The following is a 23,875-nucleotide window of genomic DNA, read 5'->3' as shown; positions in this document are numbered from 1 at the left end:
TTTTTTCCAGTTGTTTATTAGAAAAAAGAAACATTCCTCTGCATTTCTTATGATTCTTTGAAACAAATATTACATTTCTCATAAACTCAAAACATTTTAACCTTAAATTTAGATATCTTCTTGTCTGTTTTATATTGACCTTTGCTGGTACTTGGACACTTTATTTCAAAAGACGGACTAGACTTGACAAATATTCCGGGATGTTTTTACTTTAATAAATTAAAATATGTAAGACTTTAACCTCCCATGGTTCACCAAAATGTATAAGACAAATCTATGTTGGTATAATTTTGTCTTTCTTTTACTACAACCTCCTATGGTAACTAATTTCAGATAAAATTATGAATAGCCTTGTTCCATTCAGTAGCTGCAATTTAGTGTACCCTAAGAAAATTGCAAACGTAAACAACCAACATGGAAGTCAGCTGATTTCCTGTGCCAAAGTTTTATAAGAATTTAATTACATTTATATATTGTACAAGAAACATTGTCACTCAAAAATGTGGACGAAACCCGATGAAGTGTTACTAACAAATGCTCTTTGGTACGAAATACTCATGAACTTCTAAAATATAAAATTTATTTTTCCACTTCCAGGTAGCATGACACATGTATATATCTCTACATTGTTGTAGGTTATCTTTGGATCTCCTTTCTTGACAATCAACCATATAGTGCTTTGCCAGTAGTCATTATGTTAATTTAATGTTTTATAGCTCTAATCCTCAATATTCAATGTTCGAAACAATATTTCAGGTTATTTCATCATATAGAATGCAGATAGCTCAGCTGAGATAGATACAAATGTACTGTGTCTTCACCTGTTCACTTCTACATCTACATCAACATGGTACGCTACCATCAGCACATTGATGACTATACGTCGGCGCATCGCAAACAGACACTTAATAAAATATAATAACTAATGAGTGCAATATAATTCAAAAATAATTTTGTGCAAAAACAAAACAAAAAAATATCAAATTTACATCTTAACAAACAGGTTGGATATCTAAATAAACTGACTCTGGATCAGTATTTTAAACTGATCCAGGGAGTTAACACTGATGACGTTTTGTGGAAGTGAGTTCCACAGTACAACTGTGAATGGAAAAAATCTGTACTTGAAGTAATCTGTTCTTGTGCTAAATGTTTGGTATTGTAATGAATTAGTGAATCTGGTGTTTTTGACTGGCTGTGGTAAAAGGTAAAGGTTTGGGTCTACTGCAATGAGATGGTGTGAGATTTTGTACAGCATAGTTACTCTGATGTTTCTGTGAGTTTCAAGTGACTTCCATTGAAGTTGGTCAATCATGGAAGTGACACTACTGGTGTTGTGGTACCTTTTGGTGACATAGCGTGCTGCCCTTCTTTGGACTTTTTCAATGTTGTTTTTTTTTTGTTTTTGGGTGTGAGGTGACCAAACTGAAGAGTAGTATTCTAAATTCAAACGTACCATGGATTTGTATGCTAAACTTTTTGTTTCTTCCTGGTTTATTTATTTGTAAATTCACACTTGGCCCTAAATAAAGGGGTGGATCTCCTCCTTTCAGGTTGCACCACTTTGCTCCCAATCTTAAATTTGAAGGTTTCCCTTTCCATTGCCAAAATGTCCACTCCATATTTAGTTTAACATGTTTAACCAGAACTCAACTAAAGCAAAGAAGTCATGTTCCCATCTGTAACTGACAGTCCATCAAAAGTGACATGAATTGGCCCTGATGTTCACAACAATTGCTTGCGTCATCACTACCACATCAGCAATTTAAAATGTTAATCAATTTTATGAAACAGCAATTTTTCATTTGTGAACTATAGCATATTTAAGGTGGTACCCAACACCTTGGCTTATATTAGATTGGCTCGTTTGATTTTAATAAAATTTTGACAAAATGTTTTTTTTTACCATTTGACAAAAATATAGATTTTAACCAACCACTTTACCCGAAAAATTTCATTGGTTATATATCAGTTTGACAAACACTAATTTTGATCATTGAGAAGCTTAATATTTCCTTAACAATATACAACATGATTAAAACAATTGCGGATTTGTACAGAGTTATCTCCCTGTAGTGTTAAAGTCATGAAATCTTAAATTAAAAAAAAAAAGGATGCATATGATTTTTAATATCAAAATGGATAGTTTTTATTATCAAACTTATGTAAATATACTTTTTTCTGAAGAAAATTCTTTGATTTGTCCACATTTAGAAGAAATTTTCTTTTTTTTTAATTGCTTGTTTCCAGGAAGCAATTTGTCGACATATTTTCCTTATGAAAAGTGACCTTAGGGTGACCCTTCTCGTAAAAATCTGGTGATCGCAATATGCATGGATATGTCACTGAAATAAACTATAATCTGATTGTGCATGTTGAACACTTGCTCAATATCCATGCTTTTTTGTTGATTATTTACTATAAGGTTACAATCGGAGTCAAAACACAGCATTTAATGAGCTGCCATATTTGTTAAATCATGAACAGACAGAGAGAGAAAAAAATTGACGATTACAATATATTTGCTGAAAAATGATAAAATTGTGCACAGAAGAATAAGTTTATAATATACATGCATTGGTGATAAACATTATGTTTCACCAGTCACTCGTTTCATATGACTTTAAGTACCACCTTAAGAAATACTAAAACATAAAAAAAAAATTTTTAGAAAAGAGGTGAAAGCAATGACTTTTAAGATTTGTTTTATGTTATTTTAAACAGACAAATTTTTTATAGAGCACTGCAGCCCCCCAGTACGTCAAGAGCATACATCAAAACATTCTAATTTTCAGCAAAATTAGTTTCTTACAACATGTACAATGTTACTTCATAAGAATGTGGTGAAAATTGCCTTTAGTTAAAGTTTAACCAATTTATGGTTAATTCTTTGGTTGCATAAATCACTGATCATTATCTAAAATGAACAATTTGTTCTAGTTGAGAAACCTAGTAAATTGCTTTATGAGAAGATCAAACTCAATTGAATAAAAAAAAATATCCAATGCATGGGCAATTTCTGTTTGATATTGGGCTCTTGTCTGAAAATACACTTCCTTAATTTTTGTTGGAAGTAACAATGATTATTTCTTATTGATACATTTAGAGGGTAAATTTATCCAGTGTCTTTACAATTACTAATCCTTTTATTTATTCTAAGACTAATTAGGGGTGATTGTTTGTGATTTAATATTCTTTCTATGTTTTGATAAACAATAAATTATTCAAATAATCATGATGGTTGCATGATTATAAAACTGACAGGTAATACCTACCTGTTCATTGATTATAAAACTGACAGGTAATACCTACCTGTTCATTGATTATAAAACTGACAGGTAATACCTACCTGTTCATTGATTATAAAACTGACAGGTAATACCTACCTGTTCATTGATTATAAAACTGACAGGTAATACCTACCTGTTCATTGATTATAAAACTGACAGGTAATACCTACCTGTTCATTGATCTCTTCAATTGTAAAAGAAGCGTGACTGATTTATTTTAGTGTTTTCCAAATTTCTTTTCATTAAAAAAAAAAAAAATCTTAGTAGACCACTATATTATATTCAAATATTGTATTTATAAAAGACAAGCTGTCAATGCAGTAAAAATAATACTGCAGTTGCTCTAATGCTTGGTATGAATAAAGATAAAAAAAAAAATATATATAATATATATATATAAGAAGATGTGGTATGAGTACCACTGAGACAACTCTCCATCCAAATCACCATTTGTAAAAGTAAACAATTATAGGTCAAAGTACAGTCTTTAACACAATATATATGTTACAAGAATTTGTATAATCATATAATTAGTGATTATGTAGAATGCCTGAAATTTTCAGGGTTTATGTAGAATCACTGGCTAGTTACTTTGTTCCGGCGGAACTTTTCAACTAGTTATTTATTTCGATGGAACTTTCCAATTAATTTTATTCCATTTGCAATTGAAAAGTTCCGGAAAAAAGTAGCTAGTTTAAAGGTCCTGGAACAATGTAGCTATTTAAATAGTTCTGGCGGAACAGAACAACTAGTTACATTGGTCCGAATATACCATATTTCGTCCTTTTTGTAGAAAAAGGGGGAAGAATAAGTATCAGTATATATAAGAGCAAATCAACAATTTACAAGAATACCCAAAGCACTGAAAATGGTTTCTTTGGGGACAAAAATGAAAAAAAGGGTATGGAACTTTATTTTTCGGGGAACACAAATGTACTAAGAGGGAAGAACAAACTCCCCAAGCAAAATTTAAGTTGTTTTTCATAGCTCACATAAAACGGATAAAGTTGCATTATCATGCAAATTTTGTATTCATAGTACCCTCATGAGAGGGAAGAATACACCCTCCTCATGTGGTTCTTTGCATCAATTCTCCAAATGAAACTTTGCGACTGGTTGATAAGTTCCGTTGGAACTTTTGGACTGGTTTGTTAGTTCTGGTTTTGACTTATTTGCCAAAGATGAACTTTGTGGCTAGGTTATAAGTTCATTTTGACTTTTGTAATCAGTACCTTGATTACCCTTTGAAAGGTTCAAATATAATATGTTGCGCTTTTACTTTGCATCAATTCTCCAAATGGAACTATCTGCTGTTTGATAAGTTCAGTTTGAACTCTTGGGCTAGTTTGCTAGTTCCGGTTTTGACTAATTTGGCAAAAAGGAACTTTTCAACTAGTCACTTTGTTCTGGTGGAACTTTTAAACCAGAGGAAGAACAAAGCAACTAGTTAATAAGTTCCCCCGGAACTTTTCAGCTAGTTAATTCTCTCCGCCCGGAACTTTTCAACGTCGGAACAAAAGAGCATTTACATAATCACTAGAAAAACATTAGGGATTATACATCATAACTGAAATAAAGAAATAGTTTTATTTATGAAGAAAATGAATAAAAAGTCAAATAATTTATTCTATAAAATCATTTGAAACATTATTATAAGCATAAATTGTAAAATGTTAAGCACAATATATCAAAATGATAACCCCATTTTTTTGAAATGTTAGGCACAATATATTAAAATGTTAAACACGATATATTAAAATAATATGCTTCTCATCTGTTTCTATCACAATAATGCGACTCACTGTAACATATATATGTATATACAGAACATTATTAATTTAAAATTTCAGGGTGACAGAGCGAGCCAATCCATTCTTCATCCTTCAGAGGAGGAAGGGATATGGAGGAGGTGGTTTAACAGGACTATTGGTGGGAACCATAGATACTGTATTAGACAATAAGGTATGATAACACAGCTCAGTTATTAGTTGGGGGAGAACATTTATTTAAATTTTATTTTTTTCTCAGTATTTTCTATAAAAAAAAATTTGAACTTAGAAGACGACTGATTAGAATAATCAACAGCAAAGGATTAAACATACAGAATCCTTATGGTCAAACGCATTTTAGGAAATCAGAATGTATAAATCATAGAAGATTGAAATTTATATTAGAGTGCAATTGTTTTCAAATGGCATTTGAACCTACATTTGAAGCAGATTCAGGAAAAACCTATCCATTTATGGTTATGTGCACATTTTCACACAACTAATATATATATTTATATCATGGACTCGTGGTGAACAAAACACTCTTGAAATCAAACCGGATGTTGAAGATAATCCTTATATACCATTAACACAATTCATCTTTGAGAAAGCTGCAATGTATATGTTACTAATACATGTATAAGAAATATGGATTACAACCTGATGTGCAATAATGAGGTCTTAAAATGTAACTTTTACGTACAGAGAAACATTTCATTTTGATACAGATATGTGTATTTTGTAATTATTTATGTTTATATTAAGGTTTAGAAGTAAAAGCACTATGATTATATATTTATTCAATAAACTTAAATTTCAGACACCACCATATAGAATATTACACCAAACAACTGAATCAGAAGTCAGTTTCTGTAAGTAATGCTTTTTACAATACACAAATGTAAACAAATGTAAGGAATAAAATCCTTGATTTATACACCATCCCATCACAATTTGCTGAGATAAATTGAAGTTGAAATAAAAACAAAAATATAGAAATAAATCATTGGTGCCACAAGACTATAATTTCCAATTTCATGTTTGAACACATTTAACACAGGTTTTTATGATCAAAGATGGATTGAAATAAAAGTTTATTGTAAAGTGGACAGTTTCATTGCAGGTTTTAGTTTTTGCTCATTATGCTATACAATAAAATTATAAGATTAAATATTGGAAAAACCAAATTCATTTTAGTAAAATATCGATATGAAAAAGTAATTACATGCATTAAATGCCATCTTAGTAGTTCTAAGCATTTCTCAACTGACATAGTCATTGTCAAGATAATATTTCTACTGTTAGAATTAACCAACAATGTAAACCAATAAAGCATCTAAATGTTAAGTTCATATGATTGTATCAGAATAACAATGGAAGATATCAATACGGCAGCTGTCATGAGAATGTTTATCATTTTAATAGTGAATCAATATGATTTTTTAATCAATTTTGTATACTTATTCTTTAAAAACACATGTTGTTGTCATAGCTGAATCATTTATAATAGCTTTGCAACCTCCACTGTGCTTGCTTTTATTTGATTTTTATGCCCCACCTACGATAGTAGAGGGGCATTATGTTTTCTGGTCTGTGGCTCCGTTCGTCCGTCCGTCCGTCCGTCTGTGGTTCCGTTCATCCGTCCAGGTTAAAGTTTTTGGTCAAGGTAGTTTTTGATGAAGCTGAAGTCCAATCAACTTGAAACTTAGTACACTTGTTGCTTATGATATGATCTTTCTAATTTTAATGCCAAATTAGATAAATACCCATGGAACATGGAAAAGGATAGTGCGAGTGGGCATCTGTGTACTTTGGACACATTCTTGTTAGTCAACAATTTATGTCAAACTTTCACCAGAATATTTGTATTTTTAGCGGTTGCAGTTGCTAATAACAAAAGGGATATATTAAAAGATTGGGAATGGCTAGAGCAGAATTTGATGGAAATTCTTGGTAATTTAGAAAAATAATTGCAGATATCTTTCATATCAAACCTATTATGTATTAATTACTATACATGAATAGTAAAAGATGAATCAAAACCCAATGTAAAACAAAAACACTATATCAATTTTGAATTTTCTTGACTACTGTAAACCAACTTATTTTCGCGAGGGATTTGTGAATTTGTTTGTGACTTTCGTGATAAGAAAAATTTAAATCACAATTATGTAAAACTTGAAATTTCCTTATTAAACTTCAAGTAAATAAAAAATTCAGGGTATTAAGCAGCTGCGAAGTCGTCTAGAAAGGGTAAAAACATGAAATAAAGTATCTGCGAAAATAAGTTGGTTTACAGTATGCCTTATTTAGCTCTAAAGTTTAAGATTCAGAATGATGAAAAACCTCATTAATTGTAAAAGTAAGAAGATGTGGTATGATTGCCATTGAGACAACTCTCCAGGAAAGACAAATAACATTTTATATGTTAACAACTAAAGGTCACCTTACAGCCTTCAACAAAGAGCAAAACCATACTGCAGTCAGCTATAAAATGCCAAATGTTAAACAATTCAAACTAACTGCCTGATTTATGTATAAAACAATGTTCAAAGACAGAAAACTGAAATAGAAAAGAACGACAACCACTCAGTTACTGGCTCCTGACTTGGGACAGGCACATACATACAGAATGGGGTATGGTTAAACTAGTTTGCTGTCACCAAACCATCTCCTAACCTGGGACAGAAGTGTAACAGTACAACATAAGAACACACTATGAAAATCAGTTAAAAAAGACTTCATTACTCATTAGATTGATACAAAGCAGAAAAATTTAAAGAAAAAACAAATATTGAAGGGTATTAATACATCCCCACAATGAAAAAGACACTACGTGCAAATCTGAGTTAGGCCCAGTTACTGACAGCTAGTTGAAAGCCAATGACAAGTAACACAAACTCACAAAGCATTGACAAAAAAATAATAAGGTCTTTTAAAAAAAAAATTTTCATGTTTAATTTAATAGAGGTACATTAATACTTATTGTACTTATTTTACAGGTGCATTTGAAAATGAAGATGATGCAACAGAATTTGTGAAATGTAAAATAGAAAGTCTTCGAGCTAATGAAGTTAAAGTTTCTGATCAAGGTACATACATATATAGTAATATTAAATGGATTTTTTGTGGTTAATGAGCATAAATCTATATCCCATCATATCCATTTTAAAATATAACAGTGAAACCAAACTTTACTTTATTATCTTCAGTCATGAAGTAAGTCCCACACCATAAGTTATGCCAGAGAAAGCTTATGGGAAAATTACATAATACTACTCAGAAACAGGCATTAAGTCATCCTATAGCAAGAACATCCCAATATGAATTACATTGATTGACAGATTTGCCAATAACTTGGGTGCAAATTGCAAATATCACTTTAACATAAAATTTATTTAGGATTATCAATCTTATTTCAAAATTTGATTTCTCATTTGTAATGAGGAATATAAAATGTTGATCAGAAGGTAATCTTATAAATTTTTAAGTCTCCAGTCTGTAACCCCCTACCCTAAAAACCAAAGCATATTTTGTTGCAGTCAAACATAATAAGCTCTTTATAATGCTTTACAAAAAAGTCTTGGAAATAAATTAGAAAGGGCTCATGTGCAGAGTACTGACAGAAAAAAGATTTAAGATTCACTAATATATTGATTTTTCTGTGGCAATGAGGACTGTTTTCTTCAATATAAAAAAAACTTTATTCATACGCATCTGAACCATTCAAATAAAGAATGAAAACTAAAACACTTAAATGATATAACTGATTAGGAGTGCATAGACAATTAGACACAAAACCCTAAATAATGATGAAAATGTGTTGTTTTTTTTCAGATGAAGAAACAGTAAAGTTCAAAACAGCAACACAGAAGTTCATGAAATTGTTTAACATGCCTAAAGAGGAAAAACTAGTTAATTGTAAGATTAATGTCCCTTAATTCTGCTTATTTTTAACAGCACAAGTTTACTTACAATAAACTTAGAAAAGAGATGTACACAGTACTGTATATTTAAAATGCAAACCTGTTATAGATAATATATCATTACCTAGAGAGTACATAGAATAACTCAAAAGCATTTAAATATCTAATAGCTCAAAAGATTTGAAAAAATTCATGAATATTATGAATTACAAGGTTGTAAAGGTTTACTTACACTTTGTGTGTTGTATTTGATAACTTTTTTAAATGATACTACAATAATTTAATTTTGGATGTAAGGCGTCTTCTGATTGGCTGACGTTATTTTGTTATGAGCCCATAGACATAATTTAGTCATGTGACTGTGACGTCATCAACGTTTTTTCATGGTTTTCTACGGTTTGAAATGGAATTTCGAATTAAATTATAAGAAATGACTGTAATATTTTTTCTGTCTATTAGAAATAACATAAAAAATGTGGTGCACACTGTTAAATAACCTGCTACATGCGTTATTCAGTGTGTACCAAATTTTTAATGTTATTTCTTCATAGACAGAAAAAATATTACAGTCATTCCTTAATTAAAACTGAATCATATGTATAAATGATGAATTTGACAACCCATTTCTACACTGAACTATAAAAGCTTTATTACACAGAACTGATATCCAACAATTCACATATCATTGATACACCTTTGTGTTTTAGATTACTCCTGTAGTTATTGGAAAAGTAAAGTACCAAGACAGGGCTGGATGTACCTCAGTATTAATCATCTGTGTTTCTATTCCTTCTTGATGGGGAGGGAAGCCAAAGTTATCATTAGATGGACTGATATAACTGTAAGTGAAGTCTTATGTTTTGGATTTTTGATTTTAACCAAATGTTTATGTGTGATTTAGCTTAACTGTAAAATCATGAACTTTCATTACATGGAAAAAGAATAAGCATATATAGATCTTTCTCTGTTTTTTAAAGGGATATTCAAGTCATTTCAATATTGAACTTACTGTAACGATAACCGAGCGGTCAAGCTTTGGTGTTAACTATAAATATTGGAACCCTTAGTGTGTTGCTATAAGACTGGAATATATGAACTAAAGTTATAACTGGCGACTCTTCTTTGGTAACGTGGTTCTCTGGTATCGTGGTATTCGGGTAGATCTACAGTTGGTTCTGTTTAGGTTTTGTGGTACGTTGTGGTATTCTGATAGATCTTAGTTTGGTTCCGTTTAGGTTTTTGTAAGAATAACAGACTCGTCGAATAAAAATCAACTTGTATTTTATACGTGCAATAAATATCAGCAATTCGTAGACGTAATAAATAACTTAAGTAACAGTATTCTAGTTTAACAAATAAATACCTTACTTTATTAGAATATCGTAAAGAAAATGGATAGCGGAACTATAATACATAAATACCTAGAAAGTTTACGAACAAGATAGTTTGGTAATCGGCAAATGGTAACGGAAATTCAATGTCAAAACTGATAACGTTTCTCTCGAGAAGTAATTCTCTAAATACAACTTGTTATGGAACTAACAAGCCAACATTATACGGAAATAGTCTGGTTATTTCTGGTTATTCAATCGCTTGGAATTAGCGTGTGTCACTTGCCCAGGGTAAAGTCGTACTGAAGCCTTTTTGGCTTACTCCACTGTATTTATACTTTGGTAAACCATTACCAAAATGGTTTAACATTTACCATTTCGGCTTACCATTTCCGCTTACCATTTACCTAAATTACCAAACCCAGAGCCGACGTCATAGAAAAATTAGGTTATGACGTCATTGGTGTACTTAAAATGAAGTAAACAATTCACAGCTGTTCCGATAGTAAAAACATGGACGTTAAGAATAACAAAAAGTTAACAATGTTTACACAAAGTTGTACAAGAAATATAAAATAAACACAGTCATTTAACGGTAAGGTTTTAACAACATCATCACACAATTTTAGGGTTTCAAGGAACCCCCATTTTGTTACATTACAAATGGATATTTTTGAATATCAAGAAGAGATTTTATGTGAATATATTAGTTAAATATACTTGCCTGATACATTTACATTATAGAATACGTTCCGCGTATTAGAATACTCTCATCGCAAACACCCGGGTGATCCGGAATTTAAAATACCGTATCCGCTTCCGGGTGTAAACCCCACAAACTAACCTGAGTAGAAATCACCAGGTAAGAATTAGTTTTAATGTTGCGTTTAATTGATAATATAAATTATCAATCATACAACACAAGAAATTTATGAAGGGGTGGAGGTGGATTCAGGCAAGTATATTTAACTAATATATTCACATAAAATCTCTTCTTGATATTCAAAAATATCCATTTTATGTGAATAAGTTAAATATACTTGCCTGATACATTTACATTATAGAATACTCACTGATTACAAAGCAGTGAATGGTCTTTGGAAGGTGGATAAATTTCTTCTATACTTTTTTAAAATCCATCACCAATAACATCATAACAGTAACTAACATATATACAAGTCAAATATTGGTATTTACAACTGTACTAATCATCATTCTGAAATAAAACATATATATTTTATTCTAAAAATTTGTGGGTATCTAAATCCCTCAAATAAAACTTAACAAAAGTAGATTCAGATGACCAATCTGCAGCATCCAAAATAGATTGAGTAGATGCCCCTTTGTATAATGCCCAACTTGGAGCAATTGCATGAGTAGAATGAGCATTAACTTTTAAATTTTCATCTGAATATGATTCTTTTATTGCTTGAACAATCCAACTAGAAATTGTAGCTGTACCTACTGGCTTGTGAGGTTCTTTCATAGCAATATAAAGTTTGACTTTGTCTGCTAATTGTAATCTCTGTCTAATAACTTTTGTTCTTTCTAAGTATGCAGAAATGGACCTTTTAGGATCTAATAAAGGTCTATCTTTGAAATGTGGTACATGAATTTTAGCCCCAAAATGACTTTGTCTATCCTGTTTTGCTAAACCATGTCTAATAAAAGTGATACCCTTATGTTGTATATTCATTGACTCTGGGTCAATCCTAAGACTCTTTAAATCACTGCACCTTCTGAAAGTTGTTATTGTAGTAAGAAAGACTGTTTTCAAAGTTAAAAATTTGAGTGGTACATCATTCAGAGGTTCAAAAGGTTGTTTTTCTAAAGCTTTTAAAACAACTTCTAAATTCCATTCTGGAAATAATTTGACTTTAGGTGGTCTAGAATGGAAAACACCCTTAATCAGTCTAGAAATGTAAGGATGTTGACCAACTGGACAATTTTAAACTGGAGGTAGTACGGCTGATAACATTGACCGATAACCAGATATTGTACGATATTGCAACCCTGATTCAAATAAAAATGCTAAAAAATCAGTAACCTGATTTAAAGTAGCTGTATAGGGATCAATTTATTTTGTATCACACCAACTACAGTACTTTTCGAATTTGGCAGAATAATCCTTCTGCGTTCCTGCTCGCCAAGATGCATTGAGCAGGGTTCTAGCTGACTTTGAAAAGCCCTCTGTTTCGAAATTTCGGTCGAGAGAAGCCATGCATTTAGACTTAACATCTGAGGATTTGGATGATAAATCTTTGTCTTGGGTTGACTCAATAGATTTTCTAACATTGGTAATCTTATTGGAAGTGCAACCAATAATTCCAGAATCTCTGGATACCAAACCCTCCTTGGCCATTGGGGAGCAATTAGGATAATCTGACACCGGAACTGCCTCATATATTTTAATATCTTCGGTATCAGACAAATGGGGGGAAATATGTATGCATACATGTTCTCCCATGAAATCGTTAGAGCATCCACTGCAAAAGCATTTGGATGTGGAATCCATGTACAGAATATTTCCGTCTGTCTGTTCTCCCATGATGCAAAGAGATCTATCAGAGGGTTCCCCCATTGAACAAAAATTTGATTCACCACTGTGTTGTTCAAAGTCCATTCTGTTGGTCGAATTCTTACTCGACTCAACTGATCTGCCAAAATGTTTTTCTTCCCCATAATGTGGGCTGCTTTCAAAACAATGTTGTTTTGGATTGCTATTTGCCATAATTCCCATGTCAAAAAGCAGAGATTTGGAGACCTTGTCCCCCTTTGGCGATTGATATACTGTACTACACTGGTATTGTCGCATCTGACTAAAACCCAATTGTTTTTCAGGTGATTCAGAAAATGTTTCAGTGTCAAAATCACAGCTTTCATTTCTAAACAATTTATGTGCCAAGTTTTTTGAGTTGCTGTCCATTCCCCTTGAAAAATCTGGTTCTGGGAAATATAACCCCCAAAACCGCTTTTCGAAGCATCTGTCGTGATTGTAGCAGTGGTATTTGGACATACTAAAAATCAGCCTTTCTGCGTGTTGGCTGAATTTTTCCACCATGAAAGATGGGATTTTAGATGTTGTGTAAATGGGATCTTTATATTCATATCCCTGCACATTGGATTCCAAAAACTCAAAAGATGTAACTGAATGGGTCTCATGTAAAGACGAGCATTCAGAATCAATTCGATGCAGGACGCCATTGTGCCTAGAATTTTCAAAAAATCCAAAGCTGTTGATTGACCTTGAAACATGTTCTGTATCAACATATGTAAATTTTGTGTTCTCTCCCTTGTTGGGAATACTAAACCCTTGTCCAAATGAAATACTCCCCCGAGGTAAGTGATTTCCTGACTTGGAATAAGATTTGATTTCTCCTTGTTTATGATGAAACCTAGTGAAACTATCAGATTTAGACATTTCTGTCGATCTTGTAACAACTGATTCTTGTCTTGATTTACTATTAACCAGTCGTCTAGATAAATCCCTAGTCTGATGTTTTGAGTTCGTAGATAAGCTGCCACTACTGATACAACTTTTGTAAATACTCTTGAAGCACAAGTTGGACCAAAGCACATTGCTTTCCACTGATAACTCTGATTTTGAACATAAAATCTCATGTATTTTCTGTGATTTGGAAATATTGGGAGATGAAAATATGCATCTGACAGATCGAGAGAAATTGCCCAATCTTTCAGTTTCACTAAGTTTATCACTTTTTGTATTGTGTCCATTTTGAAGTGTATTTTCTTCAAATAACCGTTGAGGGGTTTTAAATTTGTTACCATTCTTAGTTTCCCGTTTTTCTTGGGAACCAGAAATAATGTACTGTAAAAACCTCCTAGAGTTTGAGGATTGTGTACTTTTCCTATAACATCTTTTTCCAGCAAAGTATTTATTTCTTCCATGAAACTATCCAAATTTTCTTGAAAAATTATTGTTTTCTTTATTCCCATCCAAGACGGTTTCTGAATAAATTCCAATTTGTACCCTTCTTTTATTATTGAAAGAACCCATTTGTCTGTTGTAATTTGTTCCCAATTTTGAAGAAATTTTGTTAAGCGACCCCCTACTGGAATTTCTGGACACATAACTAGACTTACTTTTGAGTCAACTATCATTCCGTTTGGGGATCCGAAATGAACCCCAGGAACTCTTAGTAGTGGTCTTGCCGACTTTAAAGTCTTTCTTGTTTCCCTCTTGTCGGTTAGAACCTGCAGCTTTATCTTTGGCATTGTTGTAACTATTGTAAGTTGAAACAGGTTTCCTATAGCTACTAGAGTTATAGCCGCTGGAAGTATTCTGAAAACGTGTAGGCCTAGCCCCTTGATTAGAAAATTTAGCTGACTTGTTTGAAGATGATCTAGAATCTTCAAACTTCCTCTTTTTACTAAACTCGGGCAAGAGATCACTTAATTGATCTTTCTGCTCTTTCCTTTTCTCTAAACTAGTTTCAAGTCCTTTACCGAAGACTCCCTCTTCAGACAAAGGTAAATACTGACATCTTGAACTCAAGTCCTTAATATTTGATAGCCCTGAGTCATGAGCAGCAGCTTTTCGGCGTACAAGATGAAAAAATGCACCAGATCGGCCAGCTTGGTCTAATGACTTAGTTGACATAGCAAAAATGTCTTTGACGATCTGACATGCTGTGCTTTTGTCAACATCATCTTCTTCTAGATCTTTCAATAAAGAGCCTAGTGCCTGTTGCATGTATGACATAGAAATAATGTTCATTCTTGATGCCAATTGACCTTGAAACCCAAGTTTCTCAATTTGTTTGTAAGGTTGACTATATAATTGTCTATGATTATCCCAAGACCTCATTAATTTTTGACCATGAGTTTGTCTAATCATTGGTTCCAACAAATCATCAAGTTTGGGCACCTGTAAAAAGCTTGCTGAATCATCATTAATTGGAAAACAACTTTTGTATTCCTCTTTGTAAGCAGATAAATGTTCTGGGATCTTACAACGCCAAGAACTCTCTAATATATTAACCTGCGCTTGATCTAATATAAGTCCTACTGAAGACTTTTCTTTGCTCAGATCTTCACTAAATATTTGTGACAAAACATTAGTTGTTGTCTGCCTTTCATCAGACTTAACTTGTTCAAGATCTTGTACCTGTACCTGTTCATTACGTACATTTACATGTTTCAAAAATCTGTCACCTTTTGACATTTGATTAGTGTTACCTTTAACTGGACTGTTTCCAGACACACTATAATCATCTACATCTGAATGAATGTCTAATTAATTACGTTCTCTATCGCCTATACTGATAGATATTTCTGAACGTACATCTAGATCTCTGTTTCTAGAAACATGTGGAGACCCCAAATCTTGGTCCAAGTTTGGTTCTAGACTGACAAGTGGTGGTCTACGCTCCCCAGATGGGAGGTTATCCACACTGTGACCATCAGATCCGGGCAAAGCAAAACTTTCCCTACTCTGATCATTGTCAACAGAATTGGTAAATAACTGAAAAAGTCTATCCAACTTCACATTAAAGTTATTTTCCATTTTAGTCAATTTCTCATCATAGACTGCCTGTAATGCATTTTTCTTTGATGTACGTTTCTTTTTACTTACTTTATCCAAACTGGAAGTTCTAGCACTAGACTTACTACCAGATTTCTTGAGTTTGCCACCTGCAGTATCGGCGGTCAAAAAAGAAAATTCCGGCGCCTCTCTGCTGTCAGAATCAAGCCTGTCGTCATCGCCATCCATAATGACGATATATAAATATGAAATAACAACAGACACAGCCCAAAAGTCGAATGAATATCGACGAAGTTATAAACTATTACTAATTTTAAGAATTGAATGAGAGCATCCGTTCAATTCAACGCAAAAATTAAAACTAATTCTTACCTGGTGATTTCTACTCAGGTTAGTTTGTGGGGTTTACACCCGGAAGCGGATACGGTATTTTAAATTCCTGATCACCCGGGTGTTTGCGATGAGAGTATTTTAATATGCGGAACGTATTCTATAATGTCAATGTATCAGGCAAGTATATTTAACTTATTCACATAAAAGTACATACATGTTTTGTTGATGGGTTGAAATCTCTGTATTGCAGAAATAACCTTTTATTTGTAAATGTAACTGTACAGTTTTTACTGTAATTTATAGTTGTTATGCATTTATTTTAGAAATTGGAAGTTGGCAACAATATGCTGTTCCCTGATAGCGTCAAAGTTACAACCAGAGAAGGGGAGGTAATTGTATAAGTTAAAATTTCACACATTTTGTATCAAACCTTGAAGTAAAGAAGGTAGGTAAAATTTATGTAAACTCTTTTTGCTTTGATTTTGCTTGATTTTAGATATTTAAAAAAGACTTAAAAGAAATTTTCGTTATAACAGACATATTTATGCGATGAAAATTATATATTTAGATTAGTTGGTAATTGAATAGCAGTAAGTGGTAGGGGTGAATAAAGAGCTTTTCAATCTCATTTTATTGTTTTTTTTATTGAATTGGTATATATTATTTTTAATTTGCCCTTTTAAAAAAGATTTTTCGTCTTATAACTTTAGAAATAGGCTCTTTTATGCAACTTCAATATCAGTTTTTTTTTTTATTCAGTTTGTGTATCTTTATTTATTTCAGTTTTACTTCTCCATGTTATTACGTAGCAGTGAATCATTCAGACTGATGGAACAGCTGGCTAACATGGCAATGAAACAGTATGTACTCTGTCTAATATAAATAGTTTATGAATCTTGTATAATCCAATGTATAAACTGAAATAGGTATTTTTTTAAGGACAGGGGGAGGGGAGGGCGGCAGACTTCAAACTTATTCTCTCAAAATGCATTATACAAGGTAGTGAGGTTTTTTGGAGATTTTTTTCAGCAATCTAGAGAAAAAACAGGTTTTCGTCTCTTGTGGACAGTTGTCTCATTGGCAATCATACCACATCTTCCTTTTTATATATTAGGATTGTTAGCCATGAACTTCAAATACAGAACGTAAAATATTTTGTTATCATAGAATGAGGTCATGTTAAAAAATAATTAAAAGTTGCCACTGGCATGAATGTGAAAATGTTAAAGAAGTTTTATTTGCAAATAATTTTTATATACCCGGGCCGGTAGTCAACACACAGAATAAAAAAGCAGTTTGACTCTACTGTTTATTTTTTTGTAGGTTAATGCTTGAAGGAGGATTTGAAGAAGACAAAACTATTGCAGATAGAACCAAGTAAGTTTCTATTTATTCAATGATCTTCAATGTTTATGAACTCATTATTGCTTTCTTTTAAATAAAAAACCAAGCCAAATATCTTATAATGGAATAGGCATAGCTTTTTCCTTTGATGAGTATTTTGATATTTAATAATTACATTAGATGTAGGTTTCATTATAATACGTTATTCTGATTGGCTAACTAGCAATCTCGTGATATTCCTTAATCAATTGCATTACACAATGCAACTTTTCATTCATGATGACACGAGGTCCCACAATAAAGTGCACAGGTAAATGCAATAAAAACTTGATAAAAGGCGTGTTTTCATGATCCTATAGGTAAAATGTAATTATAAGTATTGAATGCTTTTTTTTGTAACTTTATAGGGTTGTAAAAGCGTTGACCGTGCGCACATTTTTAGTATAAAGCGCTTCCGCGCTTCATACAAAATGTACTTCGGTCAACGCTTTTAAACCCCAATAAATTTACAAAAAAGAGCATTCAATTCTTAAATGAAATCTTTTTTTTATAGGAAATGCATCATTCACACTATATACTGTGATGATTCTTAACCTTATTTATAAAAAAAACCAAAATTCAAGTGTTACATTTTAAATTAAATTTAGTTTAATGTTGAGAATGTATTGTAAAAAGTGAATATATAATTTATGAAACCATCAAATCATTTGAATTTAAAAAAGTGATCATTTTATAACATATTTATATTTTACTGGAGATTGGATTGACTTACAGCAAATTGTGTGCATACATATATCACTCTAATATAAACTTCACAGGAGGAAGACACCAAAGAAAATGTCTTCTATAAAGAGAGATCTAGATGCCAGAGCTAGAAGTGATGCCTTCAGGTAGGATTAGCTAGACTAATAAATAGGTGGAGATGATTTGATCTACATCTAAAGAACTTTTTTTTATAGTTAAACAAAAAGTGAACCAGCATTATCCTTGGGAGATTACCTTTGAGAATTATATCTATCACAAAGGAATCTATCCAAATTGAAAGATATGATACATAGAAAAACGTCTATTATTATTTATCTATAAAAAACTTCAAGTCCCTTGGTTTTTCAAAAGTTGGGCCTTTATTGGCTTTAACATAACCATTAAAGTTATTTCAATAACATATGTTGTGCACAGGGAATAGGTACCATAAGTTAAAATTTTATATTTAAAGAACATCTCATGACTATAAAGATGAAATTGTTTAACATCTCACAGTGGTATAGTACTGTTGCCATTATTTAATCACCCCTTATTTATTGATTTTGTATTTACATTGTATCATAGATCAAAATTTATTCGTTCAGCGTATGTTCACTAGTGTCTTTTGATTGAGTTAAGCCATTTCAATTGATATTTTATAGTGTGTCTTTCTATGTTGTGATGTTACACTATTGTTTCAGATAAGGGTAAAGGTTGGTACGTATTAAAACTTTTAAGCCAGCTGCATTTGTTTGCACCTGTCCTAAGACAGGAATCTGATGTTCAGTAGTTGTCGTTTGTTGATGTGGTTCATAAGTGTTTCTCTTTTCTTGTTTTTTATATAGATTAGACCTGTGGTTTTCTCGTTTGAATGGTTTTACACTAGTAATTTTTTGGGCCCTTTTATAGCTTGCTGTTTGGTGTTCAGAGTTTAAGACTGTATTTTGACCTATAATGGTTTACTTACACAAATTGTGACTTGTATGGAGAGTTGTCTCATTGGCACTCATACCAAATCTCCTTATATCTATAAAACCTATTTGAAACGGATTTGTAATAGTTCAAGCTCTATCTGACCAAAAATATTTTCTTTGTTATGATTTCCATTCAGACTTACTCTTTGAAGCTAGTTAATAATGTAGACAATATGCTTATATTTTCAGATCATTATTTAGATTGCCCTTATCTGCCAAACTAGATGGTGATGTAGACTGTATGATACAGACACCATATAACAAGCACTACGTATGGGGAAGGCTTTACCTGTCCTCAGGATATATCTGTTATGGCAGTAGGGTATGTATGGGGAAGGTAGTCAGAATATATCTGTTAAGATAGAAGAAGGTAACAATTCAGAATAAAAACTACATGACCTATGTGTAAGTTATGATTAAATAATTATAAGGTATAAACTAATTTAAGTAAGCATTGCTAAAAGACAAAACAGTTGAGTGTTGTTGTACTTTGACACATGATATTCAAATAGAGATAAACTTTAAGTGTCACCTTTTAAAATCAAAATCATCCAAAGTATAAATATATTTTATAACAGGTACCAGATTTGGTGACTGTTGTATTACCTGTCAGGGAGATACAGCTTGTAGAGAAGAATGACAACACATCAGGAAATGAGCTGGGAAATAATGCTCTCATTATAACTACAAAAGGAAAGGTATGGACTAGATAATATCACTTTACTTATAACTACTAAAAGAATGGTATAAGCTGATTAAAGAAATGATATGGGTAAACATAAGTGAGACAAAAACTTATCAAAACAAGCAGACCATAAAATGTAAAATATGTGCACCAATTTTGACAAGTGCCATTCTTTAACTCTTCCAAGGTCAAGACGAGATAAAGATTAACATAAGTTTACCGGTAGACAAAACATGTTCTAGTTGTCATTGATCTTTTAGATATTAAAGAATATTTAGAAATTATATTTGTGTTATATGAAGGGCATACAGGAAACCAGTTCACAGCAACATCTGGTACCAACATTTTATGTTTCATTAAAGCATTAAACTTCTGATGTTTTTCTATTTTAGAGCAACTACATATTTTCCCAGTTGCCACAAAGAAAAATGATTTTGGAGAAGATATCAGACTTTTTATCAAGTCAACATATTCCACAAAGGTAAAGAAAAATGTCACTTTCTTTTTTATTGCAAAATTTGTCTGCTTGAAATCACACACCTCTAAATATATAATGAAAAGAAAGGAAAGGAAAGGTATGATTTGGGTTCAAACTGATCTTTAAACTGATAAGTATATCAATAGTAATCTCATTTTGTCAATTTGAATATTTTACCTAAACTCCAGCAGTTATATATTATTGTGTTCACCTTATCTGTTTGTCGGTTTTTCCAACAATTATTTTTATGCCCCATTTATGGGTATTATGTTTTCTGGTCTGTGCATCCATCTGTTCGTTATTCTGTCTGTCTGTCTGTCCGGCTTCAGGTTAAAGTTTTTTGGTCGAGGTAGTTTTTAATGGAGTTGAAGTTCAATCTACTTGAAACTTAGTACATGTTCCCTATGATATGATCTCTCTTATTTTAATTCCAAATTAGAGATTTTCCCACATTTTCACGGTCCATTGAACATAGAAAATGATAGTGTGGAGTGGGCATCAGTGTACGTTGGTAACACTCTTGTTATCACAGTTTTATCAGCTTTACTGAAAAGAAAAAAAAACATATTTGGCTTGACAGTGATGAGTACTTTTAGAAATCTGTTAGACACCTACTTTCAGTTAGCCTGCTCCATTGTATCTATAATACTAAAATTACGAGGTCCAATTTGTCAGCCGTCATCACAGAATTCAACTTTATATATAACTAATATAGTACAAATGTGTAGATTAAAAATTACACCACTCCAGGCCCTTTTGTTTTCCACGTAATAATATTGCCAATAATTAAGAAGTTCCGGGTCGAGTCCGCTACCGAAACCAATAGTATATTCACCTGTTACCTATTACCTTATCTGTACGTTCCGCATCTGACAGGCGCACCACCAAACGTTGTATTCAGGATTAATATGCTATATACACGGGTCATAACCACAGGGTTGACAATACTAAATTGTCAAATTGTTACCTATTGTAGTATTTTAATCAGTAAGACTTTCTAAGATAACAATACGAATACTAAAAATCTGGACTAAAAATAAGGCGTATAGGTACAGTTTTCAATTTGTTAGTGGGCATGACGTAAAACAGCGAAGCAAAGAATTCAAGTTTATTTATAACTTATATAGGACAATGCTGTTGATTAAAAAATACTCCATTCCAGGACCTTTTGTTTTCCAAATAATTAATATTATTGTTTCAGTTCGACGGGTTCAAACAGAAAGACTTGAAAGCAGAGAAAAACTGTGTATCTTATAATCGGCATGACTTTATCAGATGACAATACTAATACTAAAATAAGGCTTGCGCATAGTTATATACTTTAATTCAGTCACGGACCCGTGATATCACGGGTGTGTTCTAGTATGTATATATACTTCCATTGAAAAGTAATTGGAGGCTTATAAATAACAAGTTGGTAGCTGGTTGAACATTTTGTTTAATTGATTCTAAGTACGTTTAATTAGAAATCAAATGATGATGTTCATTTATTCAATTATTTAGAAATCAAATGTTATGTGATGTAAAAGTGTTGAAAATTTCTGAAAAGGTTCTCATAGTTATAACCTTATTTTATATTCTTTAAAACAGATTAAGAGGAGGTATAATTTTTTATTTCAGTCCAACAATGAAAAATTTGAAATCAATAGCAGAAGAAGAGAAAGGTAAGAAAAACATCCATCATCTTTATTTCCATTGTTATTCAGATCATTTTTTTCATTTTTGTTTATATCTATAATAGAATGAAAGATCATAGTTAGTATCTTTATTTGTTAAAAAGGTATTTTTAGAAGAAATGAGGTTGGGGAGGCAATTCCTAATTCAGGGTACCACCAACAGATTTTTGATTGTAAATGAATATAAATTTTGAAACTTTAAGTATTATTTCATAAAATGTACATAATTTTATAGAAATTTAAAGTTGTCAAAATGAATTTTATAGAAATTAAAAGTTGTCAAAATGATAATATTTTTTTTAAAACAACTGGTATGTTATAATAGATTATAGAAAAATACACAGTAGATATGTTTGTATATTTACAACAATGAACTAGTTTCTTTTCTTGTTCCAGAAGATAAAGTTAAAACATCTATAAATGTACTTGTTAATTTATTGTAAATGACCAATTAAAAGTTCTACAAATTATGTTTTGACATTAACACAGACAAGTATGTATCGTTTCTATTCTAGAAGAAGAACCAGTACAATTTCAGCCTGCACTTGTCAGCTTGTTTCACAGAAGGGATTCTGATGAATTATCTGCTAAAGAAACTGTCAAGGAACATTTGTGGAATGTACACTTTACAGAATATGGGAGGTAAAAGTCAGACTTATGCCTCGTTCATACATACATTTAATTTGAATTTGATTTGAATCGAATGGGAATTGAATTCGCTAATATGTTCACACACTCTTCTCTCTTAATTCGAATTGATTAAAATTAGCTAAATCAAATTATCCAATTCGCATTAGAAATACCATTTTGTTAATACAAATTAAAAGTTAATGTCATTTGGACAGTAAATCAAATTCGATACACATTGCAAATGAATTAAAATTGACGTAAGGATGTAAAACGTTTCGCATGCAAATTAAACTAATTCGAATAGACCACTTTCCAGTTCATCCATCACTGGAAAAAACTCTTCAATTATACACGCCTTTGTGACGTCATTTACCAGATAGAGGGGCTCGCCTTCCTGCCCTATAAATGTTCATCAAGCATCTTAGTGATAGTCATTTTGCAGGATAAACTAGAAATAAACTTTGGTACTTAATCACAGTTCCCTAATGACAGCGATGCAGATTGTCAATTATGAGAATTTAATTTGCCTAATAATTCGTGCAATATATAGCTTTTCAACCACTCGCTCAACATTGAAACGGAAGTCATGACGCATCTAAACGCAAGAGTGATGTTTACTAAAACCAAAGTTTTTGATGGAAATGCATTGAACTTGAAAGTTGTCTATTGATATTACATGTGAATTCAGCATTATACTCACAAGGAATATTTGCTACTGTAGAATAGATTTATTATTATTCGTGGGATGCAATTTTGGTTAATTTCTATAGTATAGATAAACCATGAATTTATCTTTTTTCAATTAAGTACAAATATTCTATAGGCTTGTATATATACAGACTTTGGCAAAACTATGAATTCTAAAAAGATCTTTGAAAATATAATAATCCTCAATAGAATAAATAATTGAGTTTTGAACAGTGTTACATGTTGTAAGTTCAAGTATATCTGACAAGGACCCTTCACCTCTAGTTATTGGTTTCCACCACAGATTTGTTAAAAGTACATTAGAACCTCTTATTCTTACAATTAATGATTAAATTTGCTGGTCTTCATAAAAATTTGACACTAGGGTCATTTATTTAAGACAAACCCTTTAGTTGTTTATGTGATATGCTTATCCCCACAATTATCTTAAAATGAAATGCTGTAATAAAAGGACCCTATATGATGATATATCAAGTCTAAA

The 23,875-nt window shown here is 31.8% G+C and overlaps 1 protein-coding gene across 1 annotated transcript in view; it reads left to right on the top strand.

Moving 5' to 3' along the window:
• Positions 1-394: 394 nt before the first annotated feature.
• The window catches only part of LOC143082564 (TBC1 domain family member 9-like), a 46,019-nt gene continuing 22,538 nt past the window's right edge, over positions 395-23,875 (top strand). The window contains exons 1-16 of the mRNA XM_076258285.1: positions 395-544; positions 5,141-5,252; positions 5,880-5,931; positions 6,935-7,012; positions 8,062-8,151; positions 8,897-8,980; positions 9,693-9,826; positions 16,479-16,544; positions 16,939-17,015; positions 17,479-17,532; positions 18,318-18,389; positions 19,407-19,539; positions 19,796-19,915; positions 20,295-20,383; positions 22,001-22,044; positions 22,572-22,698. Coding sequence (XP_076114400.1) covers positions 501-544; positions 5,141-5,252; positions 5,880-5,931; positions 6,935-7,012; positions 8,062-8,151; positions 8,897-8,980; positions 9,693-9,826; positions 16,479-16,544; positions 16,939-17,015; positions 17,479-17,532; positions 18,318-18,389; positions 19,407-19,539; positions 19,796-19,915; positions 20,295-20,383; positions 22,001-22,044; positions 22,572-22,698 — 1,376 coding nt within the window. The 5' untranslated portion in view covers positions 395-500. The remainder of the gene's footprint in view (positions 545-5,140; positions 5,253-5,879; positions 5,932-6,934; positions 7,013-8,061; positions 8,152-8,896; positions 8,981-9,692; positions 9,827-16,478; positions 16,545-16,938; positions 17,016-17,478; positions 17,533-18,317; positions 18,390-19,406; positions 19,540-19,795; positions 19,916-20,294; positions 20,384-22,000; positions 22,045-22,571; positions 22,699-23,875) is intronic.

Source organism: Mytilus galloprovincialis, chromosome 7 (assembly GCF_965363235.1).
Source record: "Mytilus galloprovincialis chromosome 7, xbMytGall1.hap1.1, whole genome shotgun sequence".
In the NCBI taxonomy this organism is placed as follows: Eukaryota; Metazoa; Mollusca; class Bivalvia; order Mytilida; family Mytilidae; genus Mytilus; species Mytilus galloprovincialis.
The sequence above is the reverse complement of the archived record's forward strand: the minus strand, read 5'-3'. Positions and strand labels throughout refer to the sequence as shown.